The 14,512-nt window shown below is 40.3% G+C and overlaps 1 protein-coding gene across 2 annotated transcripts; it reads right to left on the bottom strand.

Moving 5' to 3' along the window:
• Positions 1 to 612: 612 nt before the first annotated feature.
• rfc4 (replication factor C (activator 1) 4) lies at positions 613 to 12,767 on the bottom strand. 2 transcript variants are annotated; one of them, XM_007543277.2, is made up of 11 exons: positions 12,597 to 12,767; positions 12,293 to 12,420; positions 9,555 to 9,633; positions 7,678 to 7,757; positions 7,447 to 7,566; positions 7,122 to 7,265; positions 6,915 to 7,035; positions 3,932 to 4,057; positions 3,744 to 3,824; positions 3,424 to 3,537; positions 613 to 952 (listed from the first exon to the last, which is right to left on the bottom strand). In XM_007543277.2, the coding sequence occupies exons 2-11, from the start codon at positions 12,406 to 12,408 to the stop codon at positions 860 to 862; spliced, it is 1,074 nt and encodes a 357-aa protein (XP_007543339.1). In that variant the 5' UTR covers positions 12,409 to 12,420; positions 12,597 to 12,767; the 3' UTR covers positions 613 to 859. The 2 variants fall into 2 exon arrangements, with proteins under 2 accessions (XP_007543339.1, XP_007543338.1); XM_007543276.2 differs by having other exon boundaries at positions 12,293 to 12,416; positions 12,597 to 12,766.
• Positions 12,768 to 14,512: the final 1,745 nt, after the last annotated feature.

The following is a 14,512-nucleotide window of genomic DNA, read 5'->3' on the forward strand; positions in this document are numbered from 1 at the left end:
ATATATTTCAATTGTTTATTTTGTTTAATGTTATTACTGACAACTAATGAAAAGCCCAAATTCAATCTCAGAAAATTTGAATATTTTGAAAGCACTTGGTGCCACACTAATCAACTAATTAATTCAAAATACCTTCAAAGGTCTTTAAATGGTCCCTCAGTCAAGTTCTGTAGGTTACACAACTTGTAGCAACAGTAGCCTTGCAATACTGTTAATACAATTAGTAGCAACACAGTGCTACCAACGGTGCCACTGTGCAAAACTGAGAATCCCTGTTTCTGTTTCACAAAGTTTTTCAAACTATTCCTGAAAGAATCTGATTAGTGATGAATGATTCAGTAGATGTATTACTAGTCTATATATGGTGCTTTTAACAAGTATCTCAATCTGAAGTGATCCCAATGTAAAAAACAGCAAAAAAAAAAAAAGAATTTTTTCTTTGTGTGTGTTTTTAAAATTATTATTATTATCATTTAATTTCAGTCTAGGCTTCTAGACTTAAGCTTAGTTTGAACTAAGGATGATTAAATGCAGTCCCTACTCAAAACTGTGGAATACTCCTTTACTTTAGCAGCAAATTAGTAAGGGGAAAATGTAATGAAAGTGCAGACATAACATTAAAAAAAAAAATTTATTAAATTCCAAAAATATGACAACATGTTGGGAAGCAGTTATGCATGTTCTATCCTCTGAACTGAACATCCTTAAGAAAAGAGAAACAGTTAACATTAACCACCATAGTCTGGTAAATCTGGCCCAACATGTGAAACACTGACTCAGAACCAGGGAACTTCAGCTGTTGGTCCTTGGAACAAGGTGACACTTTTCCTTCTGTATGGAGAAGTTGTTCAGCGGAGTTTTAGCTCTGACCAGCCTGCTGCATGATCACCGAACATAAACTCAGCATCTGCAGGTATTCATCTGCACCATCAGCAAGGCACTTTCCTACAACCTGTAACAGAGCAAACAGACCAATAAATCCAGAGGAAATTAAATTCAGTGTCCATCCATTTTCTTCCGCTTCATCTGGGGTCGGATCGCGGGGGCAGCAGTTTAAGAAGGGAGGCCCAGACTTCCCTCTCCCCAGCCACTTCTTCCAGCTCCTCCGGGGGAACCCCAAGGCATTCCCAGGCCAGCCAAGAGACATAGTCCCTCCAGCGTGTCCTGGGTCTTCCTCGGGGCCTTCCTGGACGCCTTCCTCACCAGGGAGGCGTCCAGGAGGCATGCCCGAGCCACCTCAACTGGCTCCTCTCGACGTGGAGGAGCAGCGGCTCTACTCCGAGTCCTCCCGGATGACCTAAGGGAGAGCCCAGCCACCCTGTGGAGAAAACCCATTTCAGCCGCTTGTATCCGTGGTCTCTTTCTTTCGGTCATGACCCAAAGTTCATGACCATAGATGAGGGTGGGAACATAGATCGACCGGTATCCAGAGCTTCGCTGTTTGACTTAGCTCGCTCTTCACCACGACAGACCAGTACTGCGCCCGCTTCACGGCAGACGCTGCACCCATTCACCTGTCGATCTCCCGCTCCCTTCTTCCCTCATTCGTGAACAAGAACCCCAGATATTTAAACTCTGACCAGCCTGGTCAGAGTTTAAGTTCTCCCCCAGCAGAACAAGGGAGTCCCCAGGAGGGTCACCCTCCCTGACCCGGAAAAGGCACTCTACCCTATTCCCGCTCATGGCCTCGGATTTGGAGGCACTGATCCTCATCCCGGTCGCTTCACACTAGGCTGCGAACCGCTCCAGCGAGAGCTGCAGATCACGACCTGATGAAGCCAACAGGACCACGTCATCTGCAAAAAGCAGAGATGCGATCCTAAGGCCACCAAAACGGATCCCCTCAACACCCCGGCTGCGCCTAGAAATTCTGTCCATAAAAGTAATGAACAGAACCGGTGACAAAGGGCAACCTTGGTGGAGTCCAACTCTCATGGGAAACGAGCCCGACTTAGTGCCGGCAATGTGGACCAGACTCCGACACTGGTCATATAGGGACCTGACAGCCCGTATCAAAGGGCCCGGTACCCCATACTCCCGAAGAACCCCCCTCCCAACCACACCCCTACAGGTCTCACTGTCATTGCCCATGTGAGCGTTGAAGTCCCCCAGCAGAATAAAGGAGTCCCCAGGAGGGGCACTCTCCAGTACCCCCTCTAAGGACTCCAAGAAGGGTGGGTAATCTGAACTGCTGTTCGGCCCGTAAGCACAAACAGTCAGGACCCATCCCCCCACTCGTAGGCGACGGGAGGCTACCCTCTTGTTTACCGGAGTAAAGCCCAACGTACAGGCGCCGAGATGGGGGGCAACAAGTATGCCCACTCCTCCCTGGCGCCTCTCACCATGGGCAACTCCTGAGTGGAAGTATGTCCAGCCCCTCTCAAGGAGACTGGTTCCAGAACCAGAGCCATGCGTCAAGGCAGGACTGACTATTTCTAGCCGGAACCTATCAGCATCACACACTAGCTCCAGCTCCTTCCCCATTCAATGACTGTAAATTCATTGTACAGTCATGAAACAGTTTAATCAGATTAGTGAATATCCAGACAGTAACTAATCACTATTCTAAGCAATGATCACCTGTAGTCCAAGAATAATGGCCAAATCCATAGGGCAGTTATGACTTTATTCAGACAAGGATTAATCGAAAAACTTTTTCTTGCCTCAACATTACACTGGCCAATTTACACACAGTTTATATCTACACCTAGATGTTGTGAGTATGACCACACATATTTAATATTAATACTTATACTTTCAAAATATATTTGGATTTTTGTCATTTACAGTTCCTACTCAATTTTTTTTAAGTTTTTAAAAATTATTTTTGATTTAAAGTTATACTAATTTTTCACTTGGGCAGGGCGGACCAGGAGCTGCACTCTTTCCCGCAAATTGGGATGTATAAAGGAAAGGTGCACAGCCACGTGCGTGTGCATGGCTTTACACATCGGAATTTTTTTGTACACCGCCCTTTTCTAAATTTCTGTATGCCAAGTTTTAGTGTGAAAACTGCGCACTCTTTAATGCATGAGGCCCCAGGTGACTCCAAACCCACTTCAAGCATCAAGTGGGTGCATAAAAGAAATCCATGTGTGGGTATATCAGAACTTTCTCCAACTGAACTTGCATTTGATTAGTAATAAGTGGAACTTTCTCAGTTTTTTATTACCTTCCTTTATTATGTAAAACGTTTATTTGCTTGATGTTTTATGTTCTCATCATATAAAGCACTTTCAATTGCCTTGTTGCTAAAATGTGCCATACAAATAAATTTGCCTGCTTTAATTGGTGTATTTTTAATTTCATTTCAGCATGCTAATTATTGTGACAAATTTGTATAACAAACAGCACTAGTTATTTCTAAAGGAGTTCTCATTTTTATTTCAAACTGAACTAAATAAGTCCATAGAAGACACTCACCGCCATCTTTTCAAAGATGGCTGACTTTTGCTCGTCAGTAATGTCCTTTTCCAAGATGCAGTCATGGAGCTGACTCAGGATCTGTGTGGCTGCATATCCTTCATTCACCATGTTCTAATAGAGAAGTATGACACAGAAGAGGAAACACAAAACAAGTGCATTACAACAAGACAGCAGAACAAAACCAAACAATAGAACCTAATGTTCTGTTGAAGAAAAAAAACATTCTGGTTAGGTTATGTCAAATAACTGAAGCACTTGTCTGTGTCGACAAAGCACAGTGTTTAGGACACAAATGTGAAGACAAAGCAATAACTTACCCTCACTGCGACCTCTAGTTTCTCAAACGTTCCTCTGAAGCAGATTTGGAGCAATTTATCAATCATTTTGGAAGGAATGACCTATAAAAGTGATGTATGTAGGAACCATACCATCATGTTTCAATCATACACAATGTTTAACTTACAGCTGATGAAGGTGTCCATCATTTCTCTCCTCTGTGACTCACCCCTGCTATCTCAATTATAGCTTGGTCAGTGATTTCCTTGTCAGCGTTGAGACGCGCTGCGCTCTGAAGAAACGTGATGGCTTTCCTCAGATCCCCCTCAGACAGCTGCACCAACGCTGCAATGCTCTACGCCATGCAAAGCCATTTTAAAAAAAAGAGAGAGAAGGTCTTGATGTACATTCAATATTAAATGTACTCATGGTGTTCATTTTATAACACTTCACACATTCAAATGACCAAATTGTTTCCCAACACACAATCACATATTTCCAGGGCACGGTTATTGCGACTGCACAACATCCTCTTATTTACAACAACTGCGATCAAAAGACAGAAGAATGCAAGTAGAAAAACTTTGGGAAGTTTAGGTCTCTATGAAACAAAGGAGAAGCCAGATAAGAAGAGCCGGTCCACTCTCGCAGCATAACAGCACGAAATCAACATTTGAGGCTTGTAAGCCTGTCACGATAAACGATAAATCAATTAATCGCATGATAAATTAAACATATCGACCTCATTTTAATTATCGGCTTTATTGTCTCTTCCTGCATTTTTTTTTTTTTCTTTCTGTTGATGATACTGAATGAAAAAAGGCTCAGCTCCGGAGCTCTCCACTGACCCTCCCTTCCTCATTTCCTTAGTGTAATGTCCATCGCACACTACATGAGTTGTCGGCTGATTGTCGTCCCATTTTCAAAACCTGAGAGACCACACATTAGTCGACAGAAATCCTAGGTATAACGGTTCGATCGGGTTTGATCGTGCAGTGTGGTGTCCAGCCACATGGGCACAAAATAATGGCTAAAAGTCCAGTTAACTAATTTTAAAATCAGGCATTAATCAATGCTTTACTAGAATCTACCTGTGATGCATGTGGCTACAGTCAGCGTAAAGTCCTGACTGAATGAAAAACATTATAACCCATTTATGTCATATTAACGAAGAACAGCTGAAAAGTTACCGGGTTTATCAACTGCAGTAGCAATTTGGCTCCAACTCCTCTCCTTGTCATTTCTATATTCTTTGCACAGAATGTTGAATAAATATTAATGTTGTTTCCACATATCATCTCCAATGTCTGCTGGTCTTCAGGTTGCACTGCGTCAGCTGTGTGGGATTCCCCTTGGTAATTTTCCCTCAGAAAGCGGAGGAGAATCCGCGCTTTCTGATTGGCTACCTGTCACATTCAACAGGCTGCGTTCAGCTCCCAGTCGGGGAAAACCCCTTATTTAGATTGGAGCGAAAAATTGTTTAATAAGTATGTTAAATTTTAACATACTTGAGTATATTTCAAGTATACTTAGGATTGGTATACTTAAAGTGTGACTTTTTTAGATCGTCGTGGCCACACACTGCAGGACGATCGGTTACGAAATCACCAGCGACAATCTTAGAATGTCCAACGTTCCAAGATTGTTGTAAGGGGAAAATACTTACTTTTGGTTGTTTTGTTTATCAGTTCTTTTGAAAATAAAGTGCATCTATCTATGACAGGAAATTGCATGCATTAATAGTCATTTCCATTAAATCGGTGTCAAAAGGTCTTGAAACAATATTATCGTTTATCGCAATAAGTTTTTTAGACAATCGCTCAGCAAAATTTGTTATCGTGACAGGCCTATCCACACGCCAGACAGCATTAGCTGAGTTTTTTTATTTCTCATTTTTTGATCTTTATTTATAAGAGAGACCTGTTTTGATTAAAGCTTACAAGCAGCAACAAAACAAGCAATTAAGAAATTTGAGTCGATGAAATAAGCTAATAAAAGCTTGAAGCAGAAATCTGCATGTTCTGGGTTAGCACTCTGGAACTAAACTGAAGATAACAGCAGTGCTGCTGAGCTCTGGTCATCTACACAATTTATTAAAAGGCCATTTTCATCTGCTGCTCCATCACTGAGATGTCAAGATGTCTGGGTCTGTACTGATGGCTACCAGAACAGCTAACAAGGTGACCTTGGATGTATATAGTGGTGATAAAAATCTCCCCAGATAAATCTGAATATAGGTCATTTTTATTGACGGACCAATATGGAAACTTGGGCCGATATCCGATATCGTTGTCACCGATAACCAATACCATATACATTTCCGTGCACTTTCACCACCATGTAAATGTGGACACAATATCTACATTCTTTCCTGCTTTACTTAAACACCCCAACCCATAAGCATGTTCTACATTTCTATCACATGACCAAAATAATACCACACAGTCAACCTGCTGAGCCTGCTGAAACAAATGGAAATACATGAAAAATTGTTTTTAAGGTCTAGAGACAGCAAGCAGTTTGAGTTCATATTAGAGAACTCTGAACTATAACCGGGCAATAAAACAATTTTTTCTCTGTCGATATCTTACGCTAAAAAAAGTAATTAAAAAATGGATTATACAAAAGACAGATTTTGAGAATTAATATTTCAATGCCCATTTTATTTAGTTGATGTCCACAAAAAAATATAAAATGTTTTGCTCAGTTCTCCTGTAATGCCTGAAGTTTTTATTTTAAAGCGTGTCTCTTATTTATCCAAAAGAGTGATGACATGTTCAAGTTTTAAAAATAAATCTTTAAAATTAAAAATAACCTTATATCACGAGCTCTCACTTAATAGTTCCAGGGAACATTAAACATAAAAATAGTGATTTGTTTCATATCGTGATAGAGAACAATGGAAATGAAAAATGTTATGGTGATAGAAATTTTTTCCAAATCTTCTAGCCCTAGCTCAGACATCATTGTATGAAGGATGTTTATCTAACTATAGCATGGGAGCTAATTATCACACACCACATCATGAATCAATTTATACATCCAAATACATAGGGTATTATGCTTAACATGAAAAGCTTTTGGAAGGGGAAGTGTGCTTAAGCAAGTAAATACCAGCTCAGGAAATGGTTGAGTTTGTAAATAAAATTCTGACACCTCTATCTGCTGGTCTGATTGCTCTCAAATCAACAAATGCAGCTTCCATCTCCTACCGCTTTGGTGTACTTGAGCTTCTCCTTATCACAGATTTCCAGTAAACGTTCTTCTTGGATCTGACTAGCCAGAGGTTTGAAACGAAACTTGGAACATCTGGAGGTAAGAGGCTCAATAATCCTGAGGAATAAAGAGAGGAACACACTTGAGTCAGGTGGGCCAGGTCACAGTACTGCAGAGGGCTGACCTTCGGACCTTCAGCACACCTGCTGATGTAGTTACAGATGAGGCAAAAGCGGGTGGAGCGGGACTCCTTCTCCATTGTCCGCCTGAGCGCAGCTTGTGCTGGAGCTGTCATAGAGTCTGCCTCGTCCAGGATGATGATCTTAAAAGGAGGACATGGCTTTCCGCTGCAAACAGAAGATCATAGCTCTTGGAAATGTCATGGGTTTGAGCCTTTTTTTTAATGGAAAACCTTCATACCATTTGTGATAAACACACAGACAAAGTAACAGACTCTTCAAATTCAAGTAAGTGCCTGATACAAAGAAACAAGCACAGGGATGAAATTCTGCAGGAGTTCAGACTCACTTTGGATGCGTCCCAGCCACAGTGAGCTGAGCAAAGTTCTTCACTTTCTCCCTGATGACCTGAATTCCTCGTTCATCCGAAGCATTCAGCTCCAGCACCCTCTGTCGATACAGCTCCGGCCTAATGGGGGACACAACAGGAAGGAGTTGAAAATAAAAACAACGCAACAAATAACATTCCAGTACTGGAGGGAGTTAAAAAAAAAAACAAACAAAAAAACAGATCAGTCACCCATAAAGTTCTCTGGCAGCAGCTAAGATGGTGGAAGTCTTTCCTGTTCCAGGAGGACCGTAGAAGAGAAGGTTTGGAAGCTGAAATGAAGCAGAAATCACATGACTTCAAGATAAAAGCTAATCCTCAGACATGTGCTCCTTCACCACTGTGTGGTTTTCAGTCAACATTCATGGATTTGGATTATGCAAATTATAAGTTTTTAATTCAACATAATAAATTTATCATGCCCAGGTAATTCTGTCCCAAATTGTAGCTGGGACAGAAACTGAGAGTAAGGACTGGTTCCCACAAGACAAGGATGTCCAGACTGGAGGAGGTCCCAGGAACCTTAGGTTCTCCATGGGAGTTCAAAGTCATTAAAATATGTTTAAATGTGTGGGTTTTATTTCTTTTTTAAATAAATAAATACGCTGATCACAATAACAAATTTTGCTGGGCAATTGTCCCAGAAATTATTGCAATAAACTCTCAGTTTCAGTCTAATATTGCTATTTTGAAACCACTAATATTATAAAAATTGCATAACAATGCAATTGCACCCTCTTAGAGAACAAAAAACGAATTTTGAAAGAACATTTAGCACTGGAACTGGAAGACTTTTTAAATATAAAAAATTGGAAGGAGGGTCCCTGGGTTTGCATTAGGCACTGTTCACATTCGGACTGTCCAGTTGATGGCAGGGGGTGGGGAGTGCCACTCCCAACAACATGCTGCCCTGGGTGGTTGCCTCTGTCACCCATATCAGAAATGCCACTGCAACCCCGTGAGTGTCAATAGGACCATCCCCAAGCAACTAAACATGCATCGGTGCATTTTAGGTGCAGATATGTTGGTTACTGTTTAGTCGCAACTGTTTTACAACATTCCGCCCCCACAGGTTCACTTATTCACCACGGTCATTCAGTTTAAATCCTAAGTGCTGCCAGACAGCAGCTGTCACATTCACTTTTTAAAATAGCGTTTCCCTGGCTCACTCCTCCTCACTGGGCTTTATGCTACGCTCTGTGGTATTAGACCAGGAGCCTAGCAGGTAACTGAGGTAATGGTCACACAGTGACCAGACACAGCACTGCTCCCTCTCCATTCATTTCTATGAAGTTTGAGCGATGAGGTGACAGTCTCTTGCCCTCATCCAGAAGAGTGAACAGTTTAAGTTGTGCATGTGAAATTTCTAGCTCGTACATGCATACGTGCACATGCAGGCTAGCAACGCTACACAAGAAAGTTGAAAATTGTTAAACTTTTGTTGCTTTTGTTACTATTGTGTCCCTTGTATTGGGTTCAGCCCAAGCAGAGGGAAAACTAATGCTTTTAGCTCCCTGTGTGTTTAGTTGTTACCGAGGAAAGGAGAGGGGAGGAGTAACTTGAGGCACCGGAGTGAAGCTTTATGTCATTCTGTTTCTTTGGTAGAAAGAAAGAGATGACAAAAACAAACAAGCAATAATATTATCGCCCTCATTTATTACTGAGGTCATTTTAAGTTATCATGACATTAATTGATTTATTGTTTATCGCGACAGGCCAACTCATCATGTTGGCCTGTGTCTAAATGCACAGATGATAAAGCTATTAATTAGCCAAGGTTAATTTAAAAAAAGGAAAGCTTGTTTTTGCTTTTTATTGGCAAATCTGAAATTAGTAAGAGACTAGGCCAAGGGTGCCCAAAGTCAGTCCTGAAGGGCCAGCATTCTGCATAATTTAGTTCTCTCCTTACTGGCAACAACAACCTTTTCAGCATGTCAATGTTCTTCTTAGGTTTTCTAATGAGCCATCATTTGATCCAGGTGTGTTAAACCAGGGAGAGAACTAAAACATGCAGGATGCCAGCCCTTGAGGACCAACTTTGGGCACCACTGGGCTAGACTGATACTTACATCTGCTCCTTCCAGTGACTTCTTCAGCACTGTGACCACCTCATCCTGGAAGGCCACCTCATCAACACATTTGGGTCTGCTGGAGTTAGAAAAATACACAAAAACAAACCTACTGATATGTATTCACCCAATTAGTAACATTCATTTAATTTCTTTTGAAATTCACTCAGTGGAACTAGACTGCTCTCTGGTCCAGCTACCTCATGTTAAATCTAAAAAGGACCAAATTTAATCCACGGCGGCCAAATGTGCTTAGTTTTGTTTTCCAGAGCTTGCAACAGATATGTGGAATTTAAAGACTTTCATTTAGCAGTAAACCACATCTCAGAAGGTGAAGCTAATTTACTCAATAACTATGTTTAGTGTCTGTAGTTTTCAAGACAGCCGTTTAAAATTTCCTTATAAAATCTGAACTAATGACAGCTGATGCAGGGAACTCCTTTATTTTAGTTCAGATACAAGCTTGGGCTCCAATAGTTTTTATTTGTCCACTTTTTGCACAACTTGTTTGGTCAAATATTGTAACCTTTTGACTAACAAGGTTGCAATCTTTTTGAATGGGGAATTAAAAGACAGAGAAAGAAACTGAACTACACAAAATATAAAAGTGATAATATTTAGTGCTATACAGATGAATCCAGATTGCTAGAAAACACAAAGCCAGGGCCGGTCCAATGCATAAGCAAACTAAGCAGCCGCTTAGGGCCCCAAGGCCACTAAGAGGCCCCCTCAGTGGAGCCGATTTTTTTTTTAATAATAATTTTTGTATCATTATAATATCAAAAACACACAATTTCCCCATAAAGTGATTTGTTTTTACAATAATATATATTTGATAATGTATGTAGAAATCATTATTTTATAGATAAAAAGAAAAACAAAAATTGCTCTTGGGGCACTCTGGTGGCCGGGGTAGGTACCACACGCTTCGCCGATAATTTGAGCTGCCGTGCAATATGCAGAGCATCCAAACGTCCAAAGTTCCGGTCAGAAAGTAAGCAAAACAATGTCTCAAAAAAGGACGTATTCTTCAGGGAGGGAGAAAAGAAAGAGGAAGAATAGAAAAAAGCCAAGATAAAGGTTTGTTTTACCTTGGTAATGTAATGTAACAGATTAGTAAAGCTGTTAATAGAAAATTAGCTTGAACGGTCCAGTTCAACAGCCAAACATTTATGCTAGGGTCTTTGTGTAAAACTAAGTTTAAACTTTAAATTAGTTGATTCTCATGGTTGGCTCCGTATATTTCTGAGGTATTTTTGGCTTCAAAACGCTGTGTTTGATAACGTTTAATAATAATAATAATTAAAACTTCTCAATGTTTGACATTGTCTACCAAAATGTTTTTACATCAGGCTACATAGCTGCTACAACGATTAGCTACTCTACGCTGTAGTTGGAGATATGTTGTTTGCTGCTGAATATAATCATTTTGTGGCTAAAACAAACATTATTTTTCTAAGTTATGTGAAACTTCTGTTAAAATCATTTGAAGGCTCATAATCAGTTCAGTACCAATCCACATTCTCAGGGGAGAAAGACTCACCAGGTATAAATTACATTTTTAGCTATTGGAGTAACACTAAAGAGAAATTTATTTAATCATAGAATGTCATGAATGTGTGTGTATGGCTGCACCGATTGCAGTTTTCTGGCTGATCCCTGGTTACCGATCTTTAAAAAGCCTGACCCGCCGATTTTGATTTTGGTTGATAGGAATTTTTTTTGTCTGAAATGTTGCTAAATATAGCAAAAAAGTTGGTGAATTGGCAACAATGGGGTGAATATTGTTAACTGTAAATGTGCAGACCGGACCTGGTGGTCCGGTCTGTCAGTCAAATCTCTCACTGCAGAGCAGAAGAGGACAGAGGCTGATCTTTAAACCTTTGCTGATGAAAATAAGATTAGGAGATAAGATGGGCTTCACATGTGTCGGCCAATCACGACCCTCCAAAATTAAGGAAATCGGCGCCCAGAAATCGACTGGTTGATAAATCAGTTGGCCAATAAATGTATTCTATTATACATGTATATAATGTAAACAGCACTGCCAGAGATGGAATAAGTTTATACCAGGTGTGTGAATGATCTAATGATCGGATTGCTAATTGCAGCCAGTCCATACTGTTAGCAGAACTAGAGGGCCCCAAAACCAAGTTTCGCTTAAGGCCCCATGAAGGGTTGGGCGGCCCCTTCACAAAGCAACACATCCTGTTCCCCCTACACCCTTCATGCTCAGAGGCTAGGCTAAATGTTTTCTGTAACAAGTCAGTTAAAATTAATAAATCCTTTTTATGTGCTAAATCCCAGAATATTTTTTTTTGGAAGAAGAATGTGGAGGTTCTTAAATGCAGAGGTTTTCAGCCATTTCCTCATATTCAGTAAATCTCAAAATATCCTCCTGATAGATTACTGAACTTGTTACCCCTTCCTGCTGAAACAGCAGGTAGCAGAAACATAGGCTGGCATTTAGTAAATAGAACTTGTTTATTTTAGTCTGACTGGCCGAAACAGGAAATATATATTCTGATTTAATGTCAGTCAGAAAATAAAACGTTCTGTCTCCTGTACAGAATATGTAAAATTCTCGTGGTGACACATGAACACTACAGTTAGACATGTGTCACCACACGTTATTGTTTTGAAGCAATAACAGGACCCCTAACCCTAACTAAAAGTAAAGTAATTTTGTTTAGTATTCAGCCCCAGAATGAAATATGAACCTTGAAGTAAAGACTTACTATTTCTCGACCCAGGGAACAGCCTTCGCCTTCTTCTCACCACTGGGTCCCGCTGTCACCTTATCCTTCTGGGGTCTACTGGTCTGGATAGTTGCTCCTTTCAGAAAGGCCTGCATGATTCCTTCTGACTCAGGTAAAAGCAGACATGACATTGTGAGATAAACCGACCTGCAGATCCCTAGCATACTAACAAACTTTTAGCCTGCTAACTAGAGCACTGGTAGCTTGTTGTTCACTGTTTCAGTCGTATCAGTACCCAAACGAGTAACCTAGCAACCAGACCAGAAATAACCTTTAATCTTACCAGCAGAATTTCAGACCGGACAGAAGATGTAATACGGTGTTGGCTTTAAAACAACGACCTGACGCAGCAGCAGTTTCTGTGCTAAAACAGCTCCGTGTTCCCGCTCTGGACAGGCTGAACAAAACTTCCGGTTATGTCATCTTCCAACTTCCAATCAAAGCCTGCGAAACTTTTTCGCTTCCTTGCTGACGTCAGCGTGGTATATCACATCAGACATAAATACGATTGATGTACATTAAGGACAGGTGTGAAATATTTAAAACACACAAAATGAGGTGAGAGGATTTAGTTGTTGTTGTATTTTTACACACACAAACACACACAGATATTTTTACACACGCACAGATACTTTTACAGGACACCAGACATCGATGCCTCGGTCTGAGGATCCCTGTTAGAGGATCAGTGTGTTGATGAGATCTGAAAGGGACGCTCCGTCTTGCTTGGTTTGCCTGCCTATTTTTCCGGCCAGCGAACCATTCCCCCAACCAGTGGTCGTTTTTCAGACCACGTAGTCTCATGTACCACTCAAAAATGCACAATATGTCTACAAACAATTTTGGAATATTATAAGGAAGTGCTGAAATATTCCGTTTTCCACCAAACTAACGTATTTGCCACTTCGGCACAAGCTCAGTGAGAAACGTTCAGAGCAAAATTCAGATGACCCAGCTTTCTACTAGCATGTAAACGCACCATCTACACACAAATCTGGGAGCTCCGGAAGCGTGAAATGAGTCTCAAAAATACTCGTGCACTCGTAACCGGGTCTGTGGTAAATGCAGTTTTGTGTGAGTGTATCTGGCGACTCGTGCGTACTTTTTCAACATTTGAAGGCATATGATAAGGTTTATTTTCTTTTTACGGTTTACAAATCATGTTTCACAGATACAACTATCCAGAGTTACAACACAGAGTTACAAATCCAGTACTACATACAGATATTTTTACACACGCACAGATACTTTTACACACGCACAGAGACTATTTTCACTCCATAGTGGAGGAAGAGGAAAGCAGGTGTGGGTATCTGCAGCTGCCGTTAAGTTATTCCACTGTCTCCAGTAAAGTGTGCTTTTTCCCTTCCTTCCTATCTCAGTTAATCGCGACAGCTTTCTCCGCAGCGCGTTGTCAGCCGTAGTGAGATCCTCTGGAAATCTCAGCCTGTTTTCTTTGAGATAATTCTCTTATAATCAAGGTTTCAGGTTTTGTCTCTATAAGCAGAACAAATAATACTTAATCAGCTGGTCATTTACAAACCTACACATTTAATAATAAAACTTAACAGAGTTTCTTCTAATCTTTTAAGACAGTCTGCAGACTGTCAGACATATGTCTAACTTAATAAAATGTTTACACAAATATGTAGTTAATTACATGTCTTAATATTGCATTCTGGTTGATTGTGCTCTCTCTAAATGCGCTCTGTCATTAAGTGCAGTGCCCTCTACAGTCCCTCTGCATCTAAGGTTATTTTTATATTAATTTGGGTTTATTGTTCTCTTTATTGTTCTCTATTGTTATTAATGCACCCATACTGTTATAAATTGAAAGCTAAGCCAGACTAATTTTTTAAGTTAAATTGTTATTTTTAGCTTAATATTATTGCTGAGGGGCACAAGCAGGTCTCCTGACACAGTTAAAAAATATGTAAAAATAAATTAAATTAAATAAATAAAACCTCAAAAAGTGGCGCTTGGGGCTCAGTTAAATATATTCTATGCGAGGACTGAATATATTCTCTAACATTGATTTAGATTATCTGACATGAAAGCTACTGTGAAAATAAAATAAAGATTACTGTTATAACACTCACTTGTAAATTTGATGGCGTTCCATTTGTATCAAAAATAAGTAGAAGTCATATGTAGATGTGTCGTTGCTATGTGTCGTTGGTCTATGTCGTTGGTCTATGT

Source organism: Poecilia formosa, unplaced genomic scaffold, assembly GCF_000485575.1.
Source record: "Poecilia formosa unplaced genomic scaffold, Poecilia_formosa-5.1.2 Scaffold792, whole genome shotgun sequence".
Taxonomy (NCBI): domain Eukaryota; kingdom Metazoa; phylum Chordata; class Actinopteri; order Cyprinodontiformes; family Poeciliidae; genus Poecilia; species Poecilia formosa.

Coding starts and splice junctions, on each gene's coding strand:
- rfc4 (XM_007543277.2), bottom strand. CDS start 12,408: ATGCAGGCCTTTCTGAAAGGAGCAACTATCCAGACCAGTAGACCCCAG. Junction 7,567..7,677: donor GCTGCCAGAGAACTTTATGG/GTGACTGATCTG, acceptor GTCCCCCATTAG/GCCGGAGCTGTATCGACAGA. Junction 7,036..7,121: donor ATCTGTAACTACATCAGCAG/GTGTGCTGAAGG, acceptor TTTATTCCTCAG/GATTATTGAGCCTCTTACCT.